Raw genomic sequence first — 19,914 nt, 5'->3', positions numbered from 1 at the left:
AGAGACAGAAACAGAGAGAGAGAGACATATTAGAAGTGTAGATGTAATGCAGGCAGAGTGTGTGTTTTGAATGTGTGTGTGTGTGTGTGTGTGTGTGTGTGTGTGTGTGTGTGTGTTAGGAATAGAGAGAGCGTTAGCATTTTAGAGCAGAGGGGTAAAACAAAGGAAGAGTCAGATTACTCATCACGCAGCAGCACAAGTCACCTTCCTCGCAGCATTTTTCTAAAAATCACCCTGTGTTCACAGGCGCTGTGCTCCATCAGCTGACCTTCACATGCCCTTTTATATCATATCCACAATACACACACACGCATTTAAATACACACATACACTCAGTATTGTGCACACAGTACAGGCTTATCCCCTACAAGCATTCTGCTAAAACTGCAGCTGACTAATTATATTAAAATAGTAAAAATAAATATTTCCTAATAAGATATTCCTTCTGGATGCTGAAATTAAAAAAAGCGAGCCTTAAATGATCTCTGATAAAAGTAAGTCCAGGAGAATACAGCTGAACCTCGCTGAAGAGGATAATTTCCAATTCATGAGCCACGTCTAATCTGGGGTATGTGGATATGGAAAGAAGCCAAATGTGCTTAAAACTACACTTGTAATATCAAAAAGTACAGTGATGGCCAAAAACTGATGAGTAGTATGATCCCATACTGTAGTCTGTGGAGGCGACTGCACACTTATATTACAGCTACATACATTACTGCACTCTGTCTTTTACACAGACAACCTTTAGACATGACACAGCAGTAAAAGTGCCGGTGTAAATAATCAAATTAATGATGATTCCTCCTTCCAAATGATGGCTCACTGTCCCGTGGCTTAGTGGGCCTCTCGTACAATGCCGAACCATCATTAATGTAACACCTGTAGCTCCCCACTATGACAAGTCTGTCTGCTGTAAAGAGGCTCATTTGCCAACAAGCTGGTCAAACCAGCAGTTGTTTGGCGCCTTGTAATGTACTCGCATGATGTGAGTAGTTAAAGACACACGGGTGTTTTCAATCACTGGCTGATTAGACCTCTGATCAGGTTGAAGTTTGATAGAGCTACGTTTAAAGATATGTGATGTCACCAAACCCTGTCACACCCAGGTGCTGTTTTTGATCAAGTGACAAAACCCAGAATATTTACTCATAAAGGTTAGCGCTTCCCCTGCTCCGTGCGTGTCAGGCTATTCGGAGCACACTCTGAACTTTTTGATTGCCCTTTGTATTAGCAGCAAAAAGTATCAAAATTGCAGGGTTTGGTAATTTGATCATTTAAACTACTTTATATCCAGTAGTTTAATTTACAGGGACATCAGATAAATCTTTTTCTCTAATCTTTGACTCCGGCTGAGATATTGAATCATTTGAACTTTATTAAAATGGGAAGTTTAGAGGGACACATCAGTATTTGGTGGCGCTCTTAACAATTCATAGACATCTGAAATGTGACTCTGACTACGTGTGTTGTCTTCTAAAAGCCTGTTATACTATCCATTGTGTCAAATCTTAATGTTAAAAGTAACCAGATTAATATAGTTAAGTGGAGGGTACAATATTTCCCTCTGAAATGTGGAAGTATATTGTAGCATAAAATGGGTATACTCAAGTAGAGTACAAATACCTCAAGGTTGCACCCAAGTACAACACTTAAGAGTAAATGTAGTTAATTACTTTTCAGCACTTGACATGAATTTGGCAATAAAATGTTTTGCCATCAGACTCAATTGCTAAGGCACTGAGAATAACAGGTCAGTGGGATGTTTGTCCAATTATTCAGAAGAATAATAAAGATGCAGAAAAGAAATGAATTTTACATAGATGAAGTCTGTTTTGTGTTACAGTTGTAACCCTGACTGCAGTTGTGTACACCTATTATTGAGGGGTTGCTGTGACACTATGAAGTAGGACAAAACTCCACGCTGGAGAAATCACTTTGGCAGTTGCTTGCGAGGACTGCGTCAGCCTCTGGTAATTATGCAAATGAGCTGATAAGGGAAGCGGAGAGGGCTGATAAAACAAAACAGCCTCTTTTTAATCACAGTTGGGGTTTGCTGGAGTTGTGATCTCAGATCTATAATGCATGTTGTAACATTCATATTCTGAATGTGTGTGTGCGCGGGCTCTCTGGGCCCGCACAGAGTAAACATCATCTTAAAGAACGCCTTGTCAGCCCGTGGTGCTGGTGATGATCATGAAAAGACAGATGGTAATCAGAGCGTGTTCCTGAGTCTTTCGTCTCCCCTCGCTCTGACACCTATGGGCTATTTTATGTGAATTTATTGGGCAGATGAAGGTTGGCGTTTCAGAAAAAGATTTTGAGGAGATTCACAGTGTCCCATTTTCATAGTTCCACCACAGTTGCACAGTGTAGCATACAGTATGTTGTCTCTGATCTCTTCAAAGTAAAGGATAAATTGAATTGGAGCAACTTCGGTAGCATCAACATCTCAGTTTCTCTTTTTGGCTTTTCCAGGACTTTATAACTTTTTTGCAGTTAATTTATGACTTCCATACACTAGAGTTGGGTGTTATAATGTTCTGAGTGAGATCATCTAAGGTTTTAGTTACACTAATAATGAGATTTTGGTTAAATGCAGTCTTTGACTGGTCTTAAAGATTCAGAACAGCTAAGTGATGCAATTTAAAGAATGTATTTTTGACTGTAGTAGCAGAGGGACGTGAATGTTTTTCTGTAATTTGAATTAAACTAGTAGTTTCAGATTTCTACATTTTAAAGTGGTGTGCCTTCAAGAAACAAGAAATAAAAATAAATACTGACATCTTGTCATCTTACAAAGTCTATGTGGCAAACAGGCTGGCAAACACTTTTACCCATCTAGCAGACATTGATTTGGATCATGTTTCTGGCCACCTGACAAATGTAAAGTAGGATATTCACTCTCTCTTAGCAGCTTTTCTCTCTACAAACTCCTGAGGGGATTTACTGACTCTTTTGCTGCTTAGTGCTCCACTAAGTTGACCAGCTCTTCACTTACTTTAGCTGAATGTGTTTGGCTGCTGTCTGGTGTGAGGCAGGTAGCATAGTGACTTTTCAGAGTTTTAACGCTGCAGCCAAAAGCGACGCTACAGGAGGGTGAATAAAAAAAAGTACAGTTTCAAGCTGTAAAACCAAAAACAAGAAGTTAAAAGTAATGTTACATTTTTTATTATAGTTGAGGGGACTGCAGAGACGATATCCTCGGTTCATTCATGACTACCAGAGACCCCTTTCTTATACATGAAGTCAAATATATCCAAAAATATCGACCTGAAGAGCTTTCAGAGGAGTGAATTTTGCTTTTTAGGTACTAACAGGCAACACCAGTCCAGATCGTCTCTTCGTACGAGACAATTGTTAGGGATGTGACACCACCATCTGTAGGCGAGGAAGAGGAGACAGCATGAGACTTCGGGCTCAGAGGAATAGATGAGATCCACAGGGAGGATACGAACTGCTCTCTCCTCCTGCTCACTCTGCTTTAGTGAGAGGCTCCCAAATACAGTATGAATACTAAACAGGCTTGTCATGTGGGTTCTCCTGCTCGGGGGGGATTTAAGATTTAGGATTCTTGCACTCAGCAGGAGCTGAGACATGAGGTGTACGATTATTTCAGTGGAGAGCTGACACATTCCATCTCATGCACATAATATTTAGTGCCGCCGTCCTGAAGTCATCATCAACATCCTCAAATCTTTTTGTGAGCTTGCAAAATCCACAAGTGCACTACAGTGCTGACAGTAAAAATAAAGCACTTTGTACGGAGTATAGGTCAACTACACACTTGGGGCTATACCATATCTACCGGAGTGTGGCCCCCAAAGCAGCTCAGACAACAGAGCCTCTCTGTCAAACCACTGGAGTAACAGTAACACCAATACTGTTACTCCAGGCTGCCCTTAAGCTATGGGTCAACTTTGTATATACTGTCTCTCCGGGACAAGGTGCAGACAAGGGATGGTAAGCTGATCCGAGGCCAGACTTTGACAGTGCCCGAGGCTGCGCTGCTCTGTAGCCACTCCAGTTGAGGCAGCGCCTGAGCACAGTAAATGCTCTAATCCTCGAAAAATACGGCGAATCCTGCCACGAGGCTTTTCAGAGTCTGCTTCCTAGAATTTGTATATGTGGGGAGTTGTCGACTGTGATTACTGCAACTACTTATCTTTTAGTTTAGGTCTTAATCAGCAAATTTTGTTGAACGGCCATGTTAATGGTTATAGGTATAAAATAAGGATAGACAGTGTTCAAGAGTGAATTTAGTTTATGCTTTCTGGAAAACATCTACTTGATTTCTAAATTATTTTTGATCAAATGGACTGTATTGGACTGTCTGACCAATATATCAGCTGATTGATGTTATCAGTCGATATTGGCCTATCTCAGATTTCTTGGTATCGGTGTATATGTTGGCCAATATGAAAACTTTTTAACATAACATAATGCATATAAAGATGCCTGGGGTATATTAGAAAATGTTTCCTTTTAAAAAAAAATATCTAGTCATAATTGTTAAACTCCCAGTGAAGTTTACTGTTTCAGTGCACTGATATCAGTGTGGAAAATAAACTGTAAAATATCCTGCCTCCATTACATGTGTCTGTCACACGAGACAAAAGAGTTTGATAACCACATTTAATGGATCTTTACAAAAAAATGTGTTTAGATAGACTGTATTTAAAGTATACATAATTTCTTGATATTGGATTTTTGTTTTACTCCCAAATATCGGTATCATCATCATCTCCAAAAATCCAGCATCAGTTAAACTCTTGTGTATTTAGTACTTAGTTAAAAAGTGATTTATATAGAGTGAAACTACAAAGGATTTGAAGGTTAAACCCACAATAAATGATTTTTTTGGCCACTTTGTCAATGGAACAAGCTGACTGACAAATACTACTTGCTCATGAGGCTGCTATTGCAAACAATTTAAAAGTTAACCAACAGTTATCCAACACACACAGACAAACACTAGACGTAATTGTCACTCTTCAAGCAACCCAATGAATGTAAGTCCAATATTCAGTCTCCTTATAACTCTGTTTGGTTTCAACTCTTAAGGGAAATATCTGGCTTTGCAGCTGCTGCATGCCTCAATAGGTTTACCAGCAAATCAGTTTGCTCGCAGTCTGTGCTGCTGGTCAGGTAATGTACACAAAAACAGTCGCCTATTGTGTCTGTAAACAATATTGATGAAAATGAACCAGAATAGTGAAGACTGCAGGCCATCAAACCAAAACAGTGAGCTGAAAGACACAAACGCATACTAGAGCTCAGGCGAAGGGCAGAGTTGAGTGATAATTATCTATGGTGTGCATCACCATTGCTAATACAAAATATTGATTTCTTTGGCTTAAAAAAACAACAACAGAGGCCCCATTGAAAACATGTCCAGCTCTCAGAGGCTTTTTAGTCAAGAGTTAGAGAGCACTAACTCTTAATTTGCTAAGATGTCTTTTAGTGTTTTCTGTGAATGTAAATGATGGCTGAGGACATTAATATGCAGTGAGTTGCATTTCTTGGTTGGTCAGCCAATAAATTACTCTGGAGAGGACAATTAAAGGGCAATGAGTGTTTATTTATTCAGGTGATTTAGTCTGTATTGGGTGCAAAGAAATCTGTCTCTCAGGTTTTATTCTTTGAGTCAGTCTGCTGCTGTAAGCTATAAGGAAAGATCATCCATGCCACCTAAAGTTATCTCGATCCGTTTCATTATGAGACATTTTGTTGAGTCAGTTACAGGAATCATTTTGTGGCTGTCAACTCCAAAAAATATAAAGATATTTTTCAATAGAAACCCGGCTCTGTGCCCGAGCTTACAGCACAGTTTCAAGAAGGGAAACCTCTACCTGCTGATACTGTGGGATTGTTGCCTTTTAGGTTCTAGTTGCTCTATTTGTACACACTCGCCGCAGACATCCTGTATGCATTAAATCTTGTGGCCCTGCATGGAGATGTGCTGTAGTCAGCACTTGTGTAGTCACAGGTCTGCCTCCATCGGCTAATAAACTGAGGATATGCCGGATCAGATTTATTTACGGAGCACAAATAAGAAGAGGGGGAGACTGATGGAAGGAGTGGGAGAGGAAGCGCAAGACGAACGGTGGCACACTCAGACTGCAAACACACAATCAGATGTCCAGGTTTAGTCCGTGTGTGTTAGTCTTTTTTTTAAATTTTCTTTTATTAACTAATCATGACGGAGCTGTTTGTACCTGCTGTTTTAATTATTTTCAGACTCCAGCATGAATTACATTAATGAACAAATATGAACTCACTGAGGTTTGTGGTTCATTTCGTTCAGTCATGCTTCTTTAGGTTGAGAACCTGCTGACTATCAGACGTAAATATAACAAACTTTGGGATCTGGCGTCGAAGGAAGACACAGCTGCAGACATTGTGCTGGAGCTGTGAGTCTGAATACCATCATCAATAGGAAGACCTATTATTAAATGAAAAAATAAGAATAATGTTACAGTTTATAACTGCTTCAAATGAGTTTGACCCTATAATTATGTTGTTCCACATCTGTGCCATGTACGCATAACATCATAATTACATCACTCTGCCTAGAATTGAAAATAACAATTACTTTATTTTGGAACGAACTGATCATTTAACAATCAGAAAATAGTTACTAATCCAACATCATATACACCAATATGTCTGCAATAAGAATACATCGGTTCAGCCATTACAAGTTCCCACAGCCCCAATTGACGTTTTTTAAATAATAACATTATATTTATAGAGTGCTGCTCCAGCAGGACATATTCAATGTTTTAGATAACTCAACAATGTATGGGTACTCAAGACAGGTGAGAATTTATTCTGTAGAAACAGTCTGATCGATTAACAACTGTTGCATTGCTTTATTCATAATGAAGAGGACATCATGTTTGCTTTCATTTTGAGAACAACGTATACGAGCGGAAACAGTTTGATGGTGACTGGAGTAAAAATTAGAATCCGTCCGGGTGACTCAACTGGAGGCAGAACATCTGTCATACGGTCTTTTGTCTACTTTATAGTCTAGTTGAAAAGCTTATAGCTTCAGATGTCATTTACTTGAGTGGCGTCCATTTCAAAGGCTCATTTTAAGTATAATAGTGCTGTCAGACTGGGGGACCTTTATTAACGGTATTTTCCACCTGGGAGGGAGACGGACACTTTTGTGTCATCAAGACTGAGAGAGATAAGGGGAAATATCACCTGCGCTGCCGATGCTTTCCTTCAAGTGGAGCAGCATTGCTCACAATCAGTTCTCATCCAATCTAACGTCTTCATCCATCTCCGTGTGCCCTGCTGGAGCGTGGGCGTGGAGGGATGAAAACCCTAAGATGATGTGAAGGGAAAGTCAGAGTCCGCAAAGTTTTTATTTATCTGTGGAGTCAAGCTGTGGCGGAGCATCCACCCTGTCAGCTTCCTCAAAGTGACAATACACTTCACACCTGTACCCCTGCACTGCAGTCAAAGCAGAGCAAAAGAGGGACAACTTCAAAAACAGGAACACTGATGTAGAGTCAAAACATAACAAAAATCAGAACCTCTTTGTCGACATACACAAAAGAACACACGATTCCAGCACTGTCGATGTCGCGCTCTGGCCTGGAGGGACGGATATAATTCATCAGGTTCACCGCAACTTCACATGGTCACTGTAAACACACCTTGCCCTTGGTTTCCTCAGAGATTTTACAGCTTTCTGCCTAAAATTTCAACATGGGGAAAAATATGATCGTATTTATGCTACCCCTGAGCCCAGGGGGCATCAGGAAAAATCAATAGTCTCCACAAGAAACATCCTCAGAGCTGCTGGGAGGAGATGGCTCAGCACAGCGTAGAACCAACAGTACAATCATATCTGATGTGGGTGAGCGTCTGGGTATATGAAAATGCATTTAGAGACAATATTTAGAAATTAGTGAGCGTACAAACTAATGTGCTTAATGCTCTTATAATTGTTTACGCCATAAGAATAGCTGCGGCACAAAAAAATAAATTCTTGTCACGACCAATGTGATTATCACTCGCAACGAGCACAATGGCTGTCCTTGGATGGAAATGACTCAAATTCTTCCAACATCCCCATGAAAAAGAGCACGAAATCCCTGCCAGTGCTCAAGGTTATTAAGACACAGTGATGGCTGCGGGGAGCATGATGTGCTTCTTCATCGGAAAACCTTGAAGCTAACCACAGAAGTAAATGGAAGATAAACTGAGCAGAGAAATAGCCTCCGACACAGTGCCTGACAAATACTGCTATCCCGGATTGGCTTCACACAGTAGATGTAAATAGATGACTATAAACACAGTGGGCTCGCTCCATACAAATGGGCTACCTTCAATGAGGCTGCATTACAGTAAATATTCATCATCCTTAGAGTTGTTATCAGTGGGGCTGCAGGGGATGGTTGTAGAGGAAGTAAGCTTGGTGTCACCTCGGAAGAGTTGACTGTGGAATGGGATGGGGAATTACCATAATCACACTGGCAGGCTTTGCAACACACCAAGGTCACCCTGCTCCCTCAGTCTCAGTGCCGGGGGAGTACATCAGAAACACAGGACCAGGCGCTTCATACACAACACCTGGGTTTGTGTACATACAACAGTCAGCAGCCAACGTTGGCTATAAAGGGAGAAATATGACCTTGCATACCACAACAATGTTGCACCGTCACAGCCACACACCGCTGCCTTCAAAGTAAGAGCAAGCATTGGCATTCAGCTGGCAAAAGCGGCGCAAAAAGATGACTCCACGGCTCTCACGGTCTTGAAACTGCCGCCGCCTGCTCAAAACAAACATTCCCAGATTTACCTGCAGCCAGTCGAATCCGTGTGTTGTAAAATATCTCTACACCGGTGCTCAAAGTGAGTCGGAGCCAAAGTCAGACACTGAGTCACATCCCTCTGGCACTGAGAGTGATTAATTCAGCCTTTGGTTCTCTGATGCTTCCTCTCTTCTGTTCTGCCCTCTCTTGTCTTTTTATCTCCATCTCTACCTCATTAACTGTGTTCAGCTGCTGATGCTGATGCTGCTGATGCAATGTGAAGGTGCCGGTTTATCTGACTTGACTTTACGCCAATATTTTCAGCCAAATTCCACAATTGTCAGCTTCACAGTCGGTAAATTCATTGGTCCCTTCTGTGAACCCGTGTTTTAAATTTTAATTTATTTTACACAAATTTCAGTAACGCTCTCAATCACAAGTGTAACTGCGTGTCATACAGGAAAGGCAGTAAAATCCATCATTAATATACATTCAGGCTTCTTGTATAAATAGTTGTTTTACGGTTCTTGAGACTATGAATTGAGTTTAATCCCCATTTTAACAAAAGACCAAGCGGCAACCAACAGTGATGTCACCCTGATTGAACTGTCGTTCTGAAGCCTCGAGTTTGACTTTTCGACCGTCGCCATCTTGCTATTTTGGAGCCAGAAGTGACCATATTTGGACAAGTTGGGGGGGAGAAAGCGATGGATCTGAATCGATCTGATTCGAAACCCGAGGACGCTATGCCCCGCCCACCTATAGGGGAAACCTGACTGCACCACAGACCTGTCAATCAAACACACAAGCCCCCAAACATACCACTTTTTGAGACCTAATATGTAATTAATGATGGTATTATTTTCAGATTGACCACCAAAAAAATTAATATGAAGTAGAGACTTTAGTGAATGACACGATTAAGACTTGTGGAAAAATAATATTGACCTTACAAGTGAAGTTGAATGGGAGTCTATGGAGCTGGAGACTTTTTGGAGCAAACCCCTAGCGGCCCTCGGTAGTATTGCACTTCTGCATTGGCCTCATTTTTCAGACCCGGAAGCAACTTCTACTTGTATATACACAGTGACGTGTGAAATGTTCTCAATGCTCTTGAAAAGTTAGTAAGTGAACTTGAATAAAATGTTGACTCATCAAAATGAATGTTCAATCCCAAAGTGTATTAATTAAAGCAATTTTTTTTTAATTTGAATTTCACTCAAAACAGTAACATCTTTATCACAGGCAAATTAATAGACAATAACGAATACAGCAAATGAAACCTGTAAATTAAATCTGTTACTAAACTGGAAATCTTAAATAATAATAAAAGCTGAGTTCTGTTGTTGTTTTTTGCAAATACAATCTGAATTTATTGATTTTAATCTTCTAATCCAGAGCTATATTTTTAGGCTTTAGGAGAATTCACAGAATATCATAAGTTGCAGCTTGTGTGCTTCGTCCAAACATCAAGCATCAGCAAAATGGATGATGGACAAAGCCACTCTTGGCCACGCACCAAGGCTCTTCATTCACTGGCAGCAGATAAAATCAAATTACCCTGCCTAAATATGTGCAGCATGCTTTTATAGCGCATCAATCAGTTATATAACAGGAACGTGAACACAGTGGTGTAATAAGCAAAAAAAAAGTCTGAGGACCTTCAGTCATTTAGAGACTAACAGGCTTTTATTAGAGAAGGCAGAAACAATCATCAGACTAAATTAAGAGCGACAATACAACGGGTCTCATGGCCGCAGTAGAAATCTGACACTGCTGCAGTCCTGCCTGATATCAGAACAAGATTCATCAAATACTGAACGATTGAACATTAAGTGTAACCTGCCGTGCTGATTTTAAGTAAGGACAAGATTAACTAACTTGCAACAGTGAGGTTATATGTACATGCATTCATTTCTCACATTTACATCACAATTTCCCATCAGGCCACAAAATGAAATCTGGCAACAAGTCTCTTCATTCCTTTTGATTAAGGACACCAAACAGCAGTGAGAGTACAGAGCTTTCTAACACTGCAAGGCCAGTGGATTACAGTAAACAGGATATTCTGTTCACAGGCTCCTGCATAGTTCAAACCAGAGGCTCCATATGTAGAGGAGCACCAAGATCTTCAGGTGCTCGACAACCCTGTGAAACCTCTCAGGGTTTCCTGTTCAGTTACTCAGGTGCATCTAAAGGTATTTCTAAATGTTCATTTAGCTAGGGACGGTGGTGGAGGAAGTATTCATACAACACTATAAAAATACTCAACTGCACATACTAAAATGTCCTGCATTCAGATTTTAAATAAGTAATAGTATAGAGTAAAATGTGAGCTTCTAACTAGGAGATGCAGGCAAACTTGTCTTTCCAGATGAGGTGGCAGTAACCTCAATCTAAAAAGACAGAATACCGGCAATCAAACATCAACAATCTTTAATTTATTGTTTAAACTATGAGCCATCGTCAGTTTTAGTGTAGTTAAAGGCCAAATCATTACATACAGTAACCTAAATCTGAGCCGACATGATTCTTCTCAGGAGCAAAACAATATCCCAGAAGATGAACTCCGACATTTTGTGTTGGACGGGGTGGTACAGTAGGATTTCTGATTTCGTCATAGTAAATAACAAGGCAGCAGCCTGTTGGCGGTTAATTTATTTACTGACAATCAGAATTGCAGATGAAGAGAGAAGTCGGCTGTCACATCGGGCAAACCCCGTTTCAAGCAGATGATATACACGATGTATCACAACCACTACGTGCTTTGTTGCTTTTTATTACTGATCCTGTGTGATGTAAGGTGACCTTGAGGGCCATGTAAAGCACTATTAAATGAAATGTATTATTATCATTATCATTGGCTGCTCAGCAAAGGGAAGTTAAACTACAACTCATTGCATTTATTTTCCATCTCCTGGATTTCCCCTTTACTGGACCACTGCCTCTCGTCAGACTGTGTAATAGTAACTTGACATATTTAGATTCTGCCGACCATCTCGCGAATGTGATTACCTCAAGTCAGTGTGATGACAGCTCAATCAAGACTCACACTCGCTGCCTGTACATCCAGGCTTCTGAGGAAGTTCAGGCGATGCTCGCAGCTGGTAAAGTCTGCCATTTATAGGGCCCACTGCTTCACCATTTTTTTTGTCTGCATCTATAGACATAAACTGCTCCAGGCAGACTTCAGGTAGAGTGAAACAATAAGCTCTGTATAGTGTATAGCCTGACTGATGAAGCGCCAGCGAGATGTTTCTGACAAACAACACAGATACTTTGATGCCTTAAATTTGTACAGTGTTTACATAAGTCTACAAATCATATCTGTGGCATTGAGCTCCACTCAGATGCAGCTACATACAGTCAATACTGGGCCATAATGGAAGTTTGCATGCACCATAATTTTTTGCATGCCTGTTTTTACTGTTTGTTTAGTGTGAACTGTGTGTACTATGAGCCAAATGTACCTTTTATACACTTTATAACAATACTCAGGCACGTACGTCATTGTTGATACTGTATGTATCCTTCCTTAGAATCTTAACTTCAATCAAGGAACTTACATTACTACTATTTCATATTTGTTTGTGTATTTTCTTGCATTTTTATTGTAATAATGATTTTACTATGTATTTGGGGACAAGCATGTGGCATTATTCTGCTCAATGAGTATTCTATGTCTCTGGCAACATTAAGGTAAACAAGATATAAATAAACTAAAACAAAAACAGTGAAATATTTTGAAAACGGTGAATTTTGGAACAACCAAAATGCATCTTTAAACACGTGTTTTTTTTGTTCATGCTTGATTACAACTTTTCTATGTTATGTCACAACAAAGATCGCAGAATAAACTCTGTTAGGCTGCAAACAGCAGAAATGTGTCATTGTCTTGTACAATGTGTCAACGCTGAAACCTCATGAACACACTGATATCAAAGTTGAGTGGGACAGACTTCCTGCAGCCTCTCTGCTGCTCTGAGAGGCTGCTGGAGGATTTGGATTGTCTCAAATGTAAGGCGTAACAGGAGGTAGACACTCTGAGACTCACACAGGGCTACGAGAAAAAACATGGTGTTCTGGCACCTGTTGATGTCCTGAAGCGCACAAAGAAGCTGAAGGAGCTGTCGGCTCGAGGAAAGGAGAACCAAAAGAAAAAGAGGAGGAAAAAAAAGGTACCCCTGCTTCTTTTCTTTAATGTGGAGCTGGGCTGGAAAGTTGAACACGACTCAACATTTCACATTCATCTCGCGAACATAATCTGAAATTCTGACCGATGCTGCCAACATGATATTCAAGTGGAGCTCTTCAGCCATTCTCTGTGCCACGAGGGATTACTGAGTGGATGCAAAATGAGCAAGGACAAGGACCAGCACTGTCAAAAAATAATGACAGAATTGTTCCTTTTGTCAGGCACACATCCAAGGACAAACTGTACAATGTCATACTTTATTTTCACAGGGTGCACTAAAGTATGGGACCAACACAACCGTGTTACAATCAGGCCATATCGAAGTTTTACATGTGGATAGACCGTAACACCTTCTCTGATAAAGATCTTTGTGACAGAGCTTGTTTTCAAGATAAGCACTGCAGAGGTGCGTGATCATGCATGTTAAATATGTATAACTGTGAGAACAGTTTTATACTTTCACAGTTTTTTGAGGCATCTTCAAAAAAAGAAAAGAAATCTTTCTCTTGGCTTTGAAAGCGAGCCCCGCAGTGGAAATATTTCTGCAGTGTATTCAGGCAACGCATCAAAAAGGCACAATACCTGCAGCACGTCGCTCCATAAACGCACCCGCTGACTGCAGCTATAACCCAAAACCTCAGCTGCCGTACAAAAACAACAGGCAACATGCGTGCACATCTGACATGACTGAACTCGCGAGCTGGAATAACACTGCATGAATATAAACATGAGACAGCCATGGGCAACAAACTGGAGAAGGAAACATCTAGAAGTTCTCAGAGAAATCAAATGCACTTGGTATATTCTAACATCCACTAGCACTCAGAAGTCTACAATGACTTGGTAGAGCGAAAACCAAACAGCAAAGTGTGAGGCACCATGTAGAACCAAAGTTCTAGTGGAGTCTAGTTGCACCGAAAAATATGGGTAAATATACAGTTACTATATTCTGATATTTACACTCTCTACCCATTTATTATGTATATTTTTTCACAGTTTACTTTTCTATGTAACCTGTAAAACCATTTGAGCCCAAGCATGTGCACACACGCCACACGAGCGGCTCTGTGAGGCTGTGCTGAGGCACAGCATGTAGCAAAGCCAATAGCGTAGATGCTAACATGCCGATGATCAGCAGGTATGATGTTGGTATGCTCCACTATATGTTGCTATGGAAACATTTGCCAATAGCACTAAACACAGAGTACAGCTGGAGCTGAAGGGAACATCAAACCAAAGTATTGGATGGGTAAAAATATTCATGGGGAAAATGATTACAAGCTATCCTGAGGCAGACATGAACGAGAGCACGAAACCAAGGCCATCCATCTTGGAGTTTGTGACATTTTTCAGTCTGGAGCAAAGCGGTGGCCTGACAGACTGACATTGCCATCCGTGGAGCCATGGAGCCAGCATGGCTAAAGTTGGAGAGTACATTAACTTTTATTTTTAAATAAAAGGTAAAGCCTCATTTGTTTAATTCATCCGACTCGTTCACATCTGTTTGTTCATGCACAGACTGAGGCAATATTTTAAAGTGTACTAGGGCACATATATATTGTTATGCACACATGTCAAATTAAAAGAATATTAAGCAAAGAGGCCTCGTATGACAATAATATATTTGCTTTGAGGGTGAACAAATATATTTTAGAAACTATGTTGTCCTGTGAAAAGTTGCTCTTCATTCTGACTGTTCAGGAGAAACTCAGCTCATTTATTTTCCTCATTTATTAGACTTAAACCGACTCAGAACAATTAAATCTCAAACTCCACTTCGTGTTGACTCACATAATTGTGACGATGACGCGCCAAGATTACACTGACAAAATTCTCTCGAGGGTAAAATTTTATTCCAGACAGGTACACACAGCTTCGGATTCAACTTGTATTACACAAATAAAGTTTTTGATCACAGTGTAACGCCACCATAGAGTTCAAAGCAAAGCATTTTTGACGACAGGCTCTGAGGGTACGGATGTCACCAGGCTCGATCTGCTCACTGCTTTATCCTCCTTTTTGATTGAGGCTGCAGCTTAAATCTCCAAACAGCATCTCGAACTGCACTTAGGTTAATTCTCCAGAGAGAAACCCTGCATTACTCCCCCATTTTTCCTCCTCCAAGTCCCACGGTTGCTTGCTTGCTCCCTCTGTCATCATTGCTAAAATAAATCAAAGCTACAATAATTCATGAGTGTAAAGAGTGTGTGCATGCGAGAGTGTAGAGGAGCAGGGATCTTTTTGAGCTGCTTTAACTCCATTTTTACTGTGCAGGGAGAAGCCAAGGAACAGAAAAGATGAAGAATTTGTATTTCTAGTCACAGAAAGAAACGCTTAAAAACCAGGTTGCTGAAAATGAATGAATACAGCTCAATATGAATTAGAGAATTGCTCGCAACAGTAATGAATTAATGGTTAGCAAGAGATTTATGAGTTCCAAGACTGAGACAGTTCCAGTGAAGATGAAAAGAACAAGAGTTTAATGCAGCAGTGTTGATATGACCTCTGCAAATGCAATGATTTTGATGCCAATGCAACAGCAGCAAAATCCTCAGCATGGATTTAAAATTTTCCATCTCCAAACTCACTTGGATGAAAGTTAATGAGGTTTCTTGTCAACAAAGAGTTGAGAACTGCAGTCCGACACTGTGGGCAGTGCGAGTCTCTCTGATGTGTTTGGTGAATTTTGTATTTATAATCGGTACTGTTTTTTGAAGGGCTGGGCTACCAGCTGGGTCAGGTTTATCAGAACTATCAAACAGGGCAGTCATGGACGTCAGCTCGAGGACAAGATGCTAAAAAATACAGTCTCACTGGAAGTGTACAGTGTGCTGTGTTGGGTTTTTGGTAAGGCTGCAACAGCAGGACCAGCCCAGGTGACACCCCACAGTAATGTCAGCCATCAGTTTGTGAACAGTAGGCTTGAAGTCTGACATTTTGAATGTTGCTTTTTTGTTTTTTTGGGACGAGGTGGGAGGAGTGGGGGTTTAATCTGACTGAGAAACCGAGGACACGAGGACCATGGATGTATCGTAGAAACCTGACTGCACCCCAGGCATGTCAATCAAATCAGCGATACCCACCAACATACTCTCTTTGAGGCCTAATATCAAATTAATCAGGGGATTTTTTTTTTCAGAAGGAACACCAGAAACGGATTAAAAGAAGTGAATTTAGCCAGAACAAAAATAAATGTTCAAATCTCGCAGCATTCTCGGGCCTACAGAGCCTCAACATGCTCTTTTGCTCATTTTCATAATAGTAAACCTATTTCAAAAATTCACTCACCAGCCAGCACTCCTGCCATGTACAGCAGACTTATTCGTAAGATGCCGTGGACCATCTCTAAAGGAACGCCAATCATTAGCTGCAGTAAAGCGTTGAATCCCAGCTGCTCTAAACTGAAGAGAAAGCACACAAAGAAAACAAGATTGAAAAGATAGTGTGCGAGCATATTTTAACTCGAGCAGTCCTGCAGAAATCAAAATGTGGCGAGTGGAGGTTTGAGAACGTACCCAACATGCATGAACATGTAGCTGAAGAAGCGCCACACTTGTGCACGGTGACCGGGATGGTAGACCAGGGGGCTCTTCATGAAGTCAGGCTGATAGGTCTGCAGCACCCACTTGTTCAGCATGATGCCGTAGCACATGAACACGATAATCTGCAACATAAGACACAGAAATGACACCAAACTGTCAGTTCTTGCTGACAAGCTCATTACATGCGCTCTCTGCAAACTGTTGGTACAAAAGAGGGAAAATGCCCCGCAAAATAAAACCCCATTGTGCATTATTCCTTTTTTTTTGTACTAAAGACGTTTTCTACTCTGTCTTCCTCGGATGGTGCTGATTATACTTGGAGACAATTACTGCCTGCAAAAAAAAAAAAAAAGAACCCGGCACATCTGGTTCAATTCCATTCGTTTATTTTCATAGAATAATGACTCATTGTCTCTGTGAATTAAAATGAATGTGAACTGTTATTATCATATCCCCCCTGTCATTACAGACCATTCAGGGCCATTTGGAGGCAATATAAGAGCACTTGGTTTTCTATCCGAAAAATTATGATGATTTCAGGGGAAATGAGGATTCTTTTAAGAAGCTATACGTTATTTTTGCTGCTTAATCTCTAACAATTCAACTGTGGTCTGCGAGTGCTTCCATTTCAGTTTTTTTCAAATGAGCATAATAGGTCAATTAATGTAACTGTGGTGGCCAGGGTGCATACTGACCTGGTTTCTGTGTTATGAAATTGGTGCCAGCAGATAAATACAAAATAAAACTCCTGCATGCCAGCTGACTGAGGGTTTCAGCTCGGAGGAATTGCATTAAATGCACCCACTAAGCCCCTGACTCCCAAATGGTTACCAGCTCATATCAAGCTCACAGTAAAAGCGTGTGATCAAAGGCAGAAAATCTTTTCAGCGGGTTTAAGGCGAATGACTGATCCAACAGAACAGTCTAAAGTCAGTTTTAGGGGTTTGTAGCACTGTTGGCATGAGTCTCTAGTAAAATATTGCCGGCAAAAAGTGTTTTAGTAACAACTGAAACACTGGGGATAAATCAGCAGTTATCTATATTCACATCACTGTATAATCTGTCAGTCAAGACAGGCTGATAACATCATCCTCTTACCTGGACGATGGTGACAATGGCAATGAAGACAGGCGGGGGACACAGGCGGTTTTGGTGGAAGTACCAGCGTCGGTCCGTCTCGCAGGGCAGGATCTCGTAGGCCACATAACGAACAAAACGTTTGTACAGACCCAGCCCCGTCTCGTCCAGCAGGATCTCCCTCTGCAGCGTGCGGCGGCCATTGGCGATGGCTCGTCGGAAACTACTGGAGCGTTTGCTGCTCATCTGAGGGAAAGGATGAAAAACATGCATGAGTTCAATGCATCAAAGATGCTGTTGGTAAATGCTTTGAGGAATGTAGTGTAAAAACCTTTGAGGAATGTAGTGTAAGAACCTTTGAGGAATGTAGTGTATAATTTTCCAAATTAGACAGTAGGGAGCTTCAAAACGTGTAAAATTTTGATTTGTGGAAATGCCAAGATCATAGTGAAATGTAAAATTTTTTTTTGTTTGAAATCTGCTTGATAAGAACATCAATACTACTCTCTTGTCTGTACACTAAATATGAAACTCCTACCAGCCTCCATTTAGCTTAGCTTAGTCTGGAAACAGCAAGCAGTGCTGCGTCCAAAAGTCACAAATCTGTCTACCAGCACCTCTAAAGCTCACTAAAAAACATGTTACATTTTACATGAACTCCTGAAGTCTTCATCAATGTGAAGTTGCCAGGCAGACAGTATACTTCTCACAGTAGCAGTCACGCAATCTGCACAGCTCTGGAGGGTCTGGAGCTGTAGAGGTGTTAGTAGGTCGATGTTGTTGCCTTTGGACAGGCTAGGTATTTTTAGTCATTATGCAGTGAAGTTAGATAAATGGGCTGGAAGACTGGTTAGCAAGTGAGCAAATAAGCAAATTCCCCCAAACTCTTGCTTAGTGAAAGTATGAGAAACATTTTTCAGCTGACAGAGTAGTTTATTGTGACTGAGGAATCAGTGCACATAATTTTACAATAATTTTCTGTGTTTGGGTTATTGCTATATAATGACTTTCTGTCTTTTAGGGAAAAAAAAAAAAAAACTTGTCTTGAGTCACTTTATAAGCATTACTGTCAGCAGCTGGAGGACACCTCACCAGGAAAAACAGATTTCATCTTAGCCTGCTGCCGAATTTCTCGTCTTAGCAATTAAATCCACGACTTTCCTCTGAACTAAATGGATCAAACATCAGCAAAGGAGGGAAGTTTTGTTCTTGTATAATCTAAGGGAAGCTCATCTGTGTGACTAATCATCCTAGATAGGGAAGAAAGTAGATTTAAGAAGGGATAGCAGGGGAAAGGTAATGACACTCTTCTCTAAGAGCATTGTCTGTTGCTCAGAGCCTTCAATGAACTAAGACATCTATTTTCACCTATTCTTGCACTTCCTGTTGTATTCAATTGGTATTTTAAGGATATACTTTTAATCCTATTTTTTTCCTTCATGTACAGTATGTCTAATTTTAGTGTTTCAAGTATCCATTATTTGCTTTTTTTTGCATGTGTGGACCAAGTGGAATTACTTACATGAAACACAATAGCGCTAAAATGACTGAGAATAGTTTGACAAAAAGTGATGAATCAGCATCTTAAAACAGCAAAAAATTCTTTTGTTCATCACTTTGACAGTCTCCTTTGTCCCATCTGTGTGATGAAGAGATATGAGACAAATGCTGGGGCTGAAGGCATATTGCAGCTTGGTAAAAATGTAAGTGTATCTTTATTACAAGCAGTTAAAGAGTTTATTCTAATTAAAGCAAAAATTAGGAGAAACAAATTTAATGCTAAATAAATCTTCCATTAGCGTTAATACTATTTAACTGGAGTCAGAAATAAATGTTGTTTTTCCTGACTTATTTCAGACGTGACTACAATATTAATATCAACGTCATGCTGCATGTTTAAACCACTGGTGATCACTTTTTTTTTGCCACAAGAGAGATGACAGACCTGCAGCTGAATATTCATGGAGGAAAGAAATGTAAATAATGTGGAAAAGGTTTTTGATTTAAACAAAATATATGTGTGACTGCCAGCAGGGTTGATTGCTGCTCAGACATCCTAACAATGCTGAAGTGATTCTGCCCTTGAAAAGCAAATCTTTGTTAACAGGAACTACTCCATGGAAAGACAAAGAGAAAGAGTGAGTGTGTGTGAGTGTGAGAGTGTGTGTGTGTGTGTGTGTGTGTGTGTGTGTGTGTGTGTGTGTGTGTTTGCATGCACTTTATCTCAGAGTCCAGGTTTGCTTAGTGAGCAGAGGCTCTGCAGCAGCCTGCAGGCAAACAGGACCAGTTCTTGATAAGTTCTTTAATAGAGGCTTAGGATGAAAAC

At 40.4% G+C, this 19,914-nt stretch overlaps 1 protein-coding gene across 5 annotated transcripts in view; it reads right to left on the bottom strand.

Annotated features, from left to right (window-relative positions):
• Positions 1–19,914, bottom strand: part of rhbdl1 (rhomboid, veinlet-like 1 (Drosophila)) — a 48,020-nt gene that overhangs the window by 8,851 nt on the left and 19,255 nt on the right. For all 5 annotated transcript variants that reach the window (XM_069155804.1, XM_069155801.1, XM_069155800.1 and 2 more), the window contains exons 3-5: positions 17,610–17,834; positions 16,485–16,633; positions 16,258–16,370 (exon numbers count right to left, since the gene is read on the bottom strand). In XM_069155804.1, the coding sequence (XP_069011905.1) occupies positions 16,258–16,370; positions 16,485–16,633; positions 17,610–17,834 (487 nt within the window). The remainder of the gene's footprint in view (positions 1–16,257; positions 16,371–16,484; positions 16,634–17,609; positions 17,835–19,914) is intronic.

Source organism: Embiotoca jacksoni, unplaced genomic scaffold (genome assembly GCF_022577435.1).
Source record: "Embiotoca jacksoni isolate LCO1_2020_lvr unplaced genomic scaffold, fEmbJac1.0.p SCAF_20, whole genome shotgun sequence".
NCBI classification, from domain to species: Eukaryota; Metazoa; Chordata; class Actinopteri; family Embiotocidae; genus Embiotoca; species Embiotoca jacksoni.
This window is presented reverse-complemented; position numbering and strand designations above follow the sequence as displayed.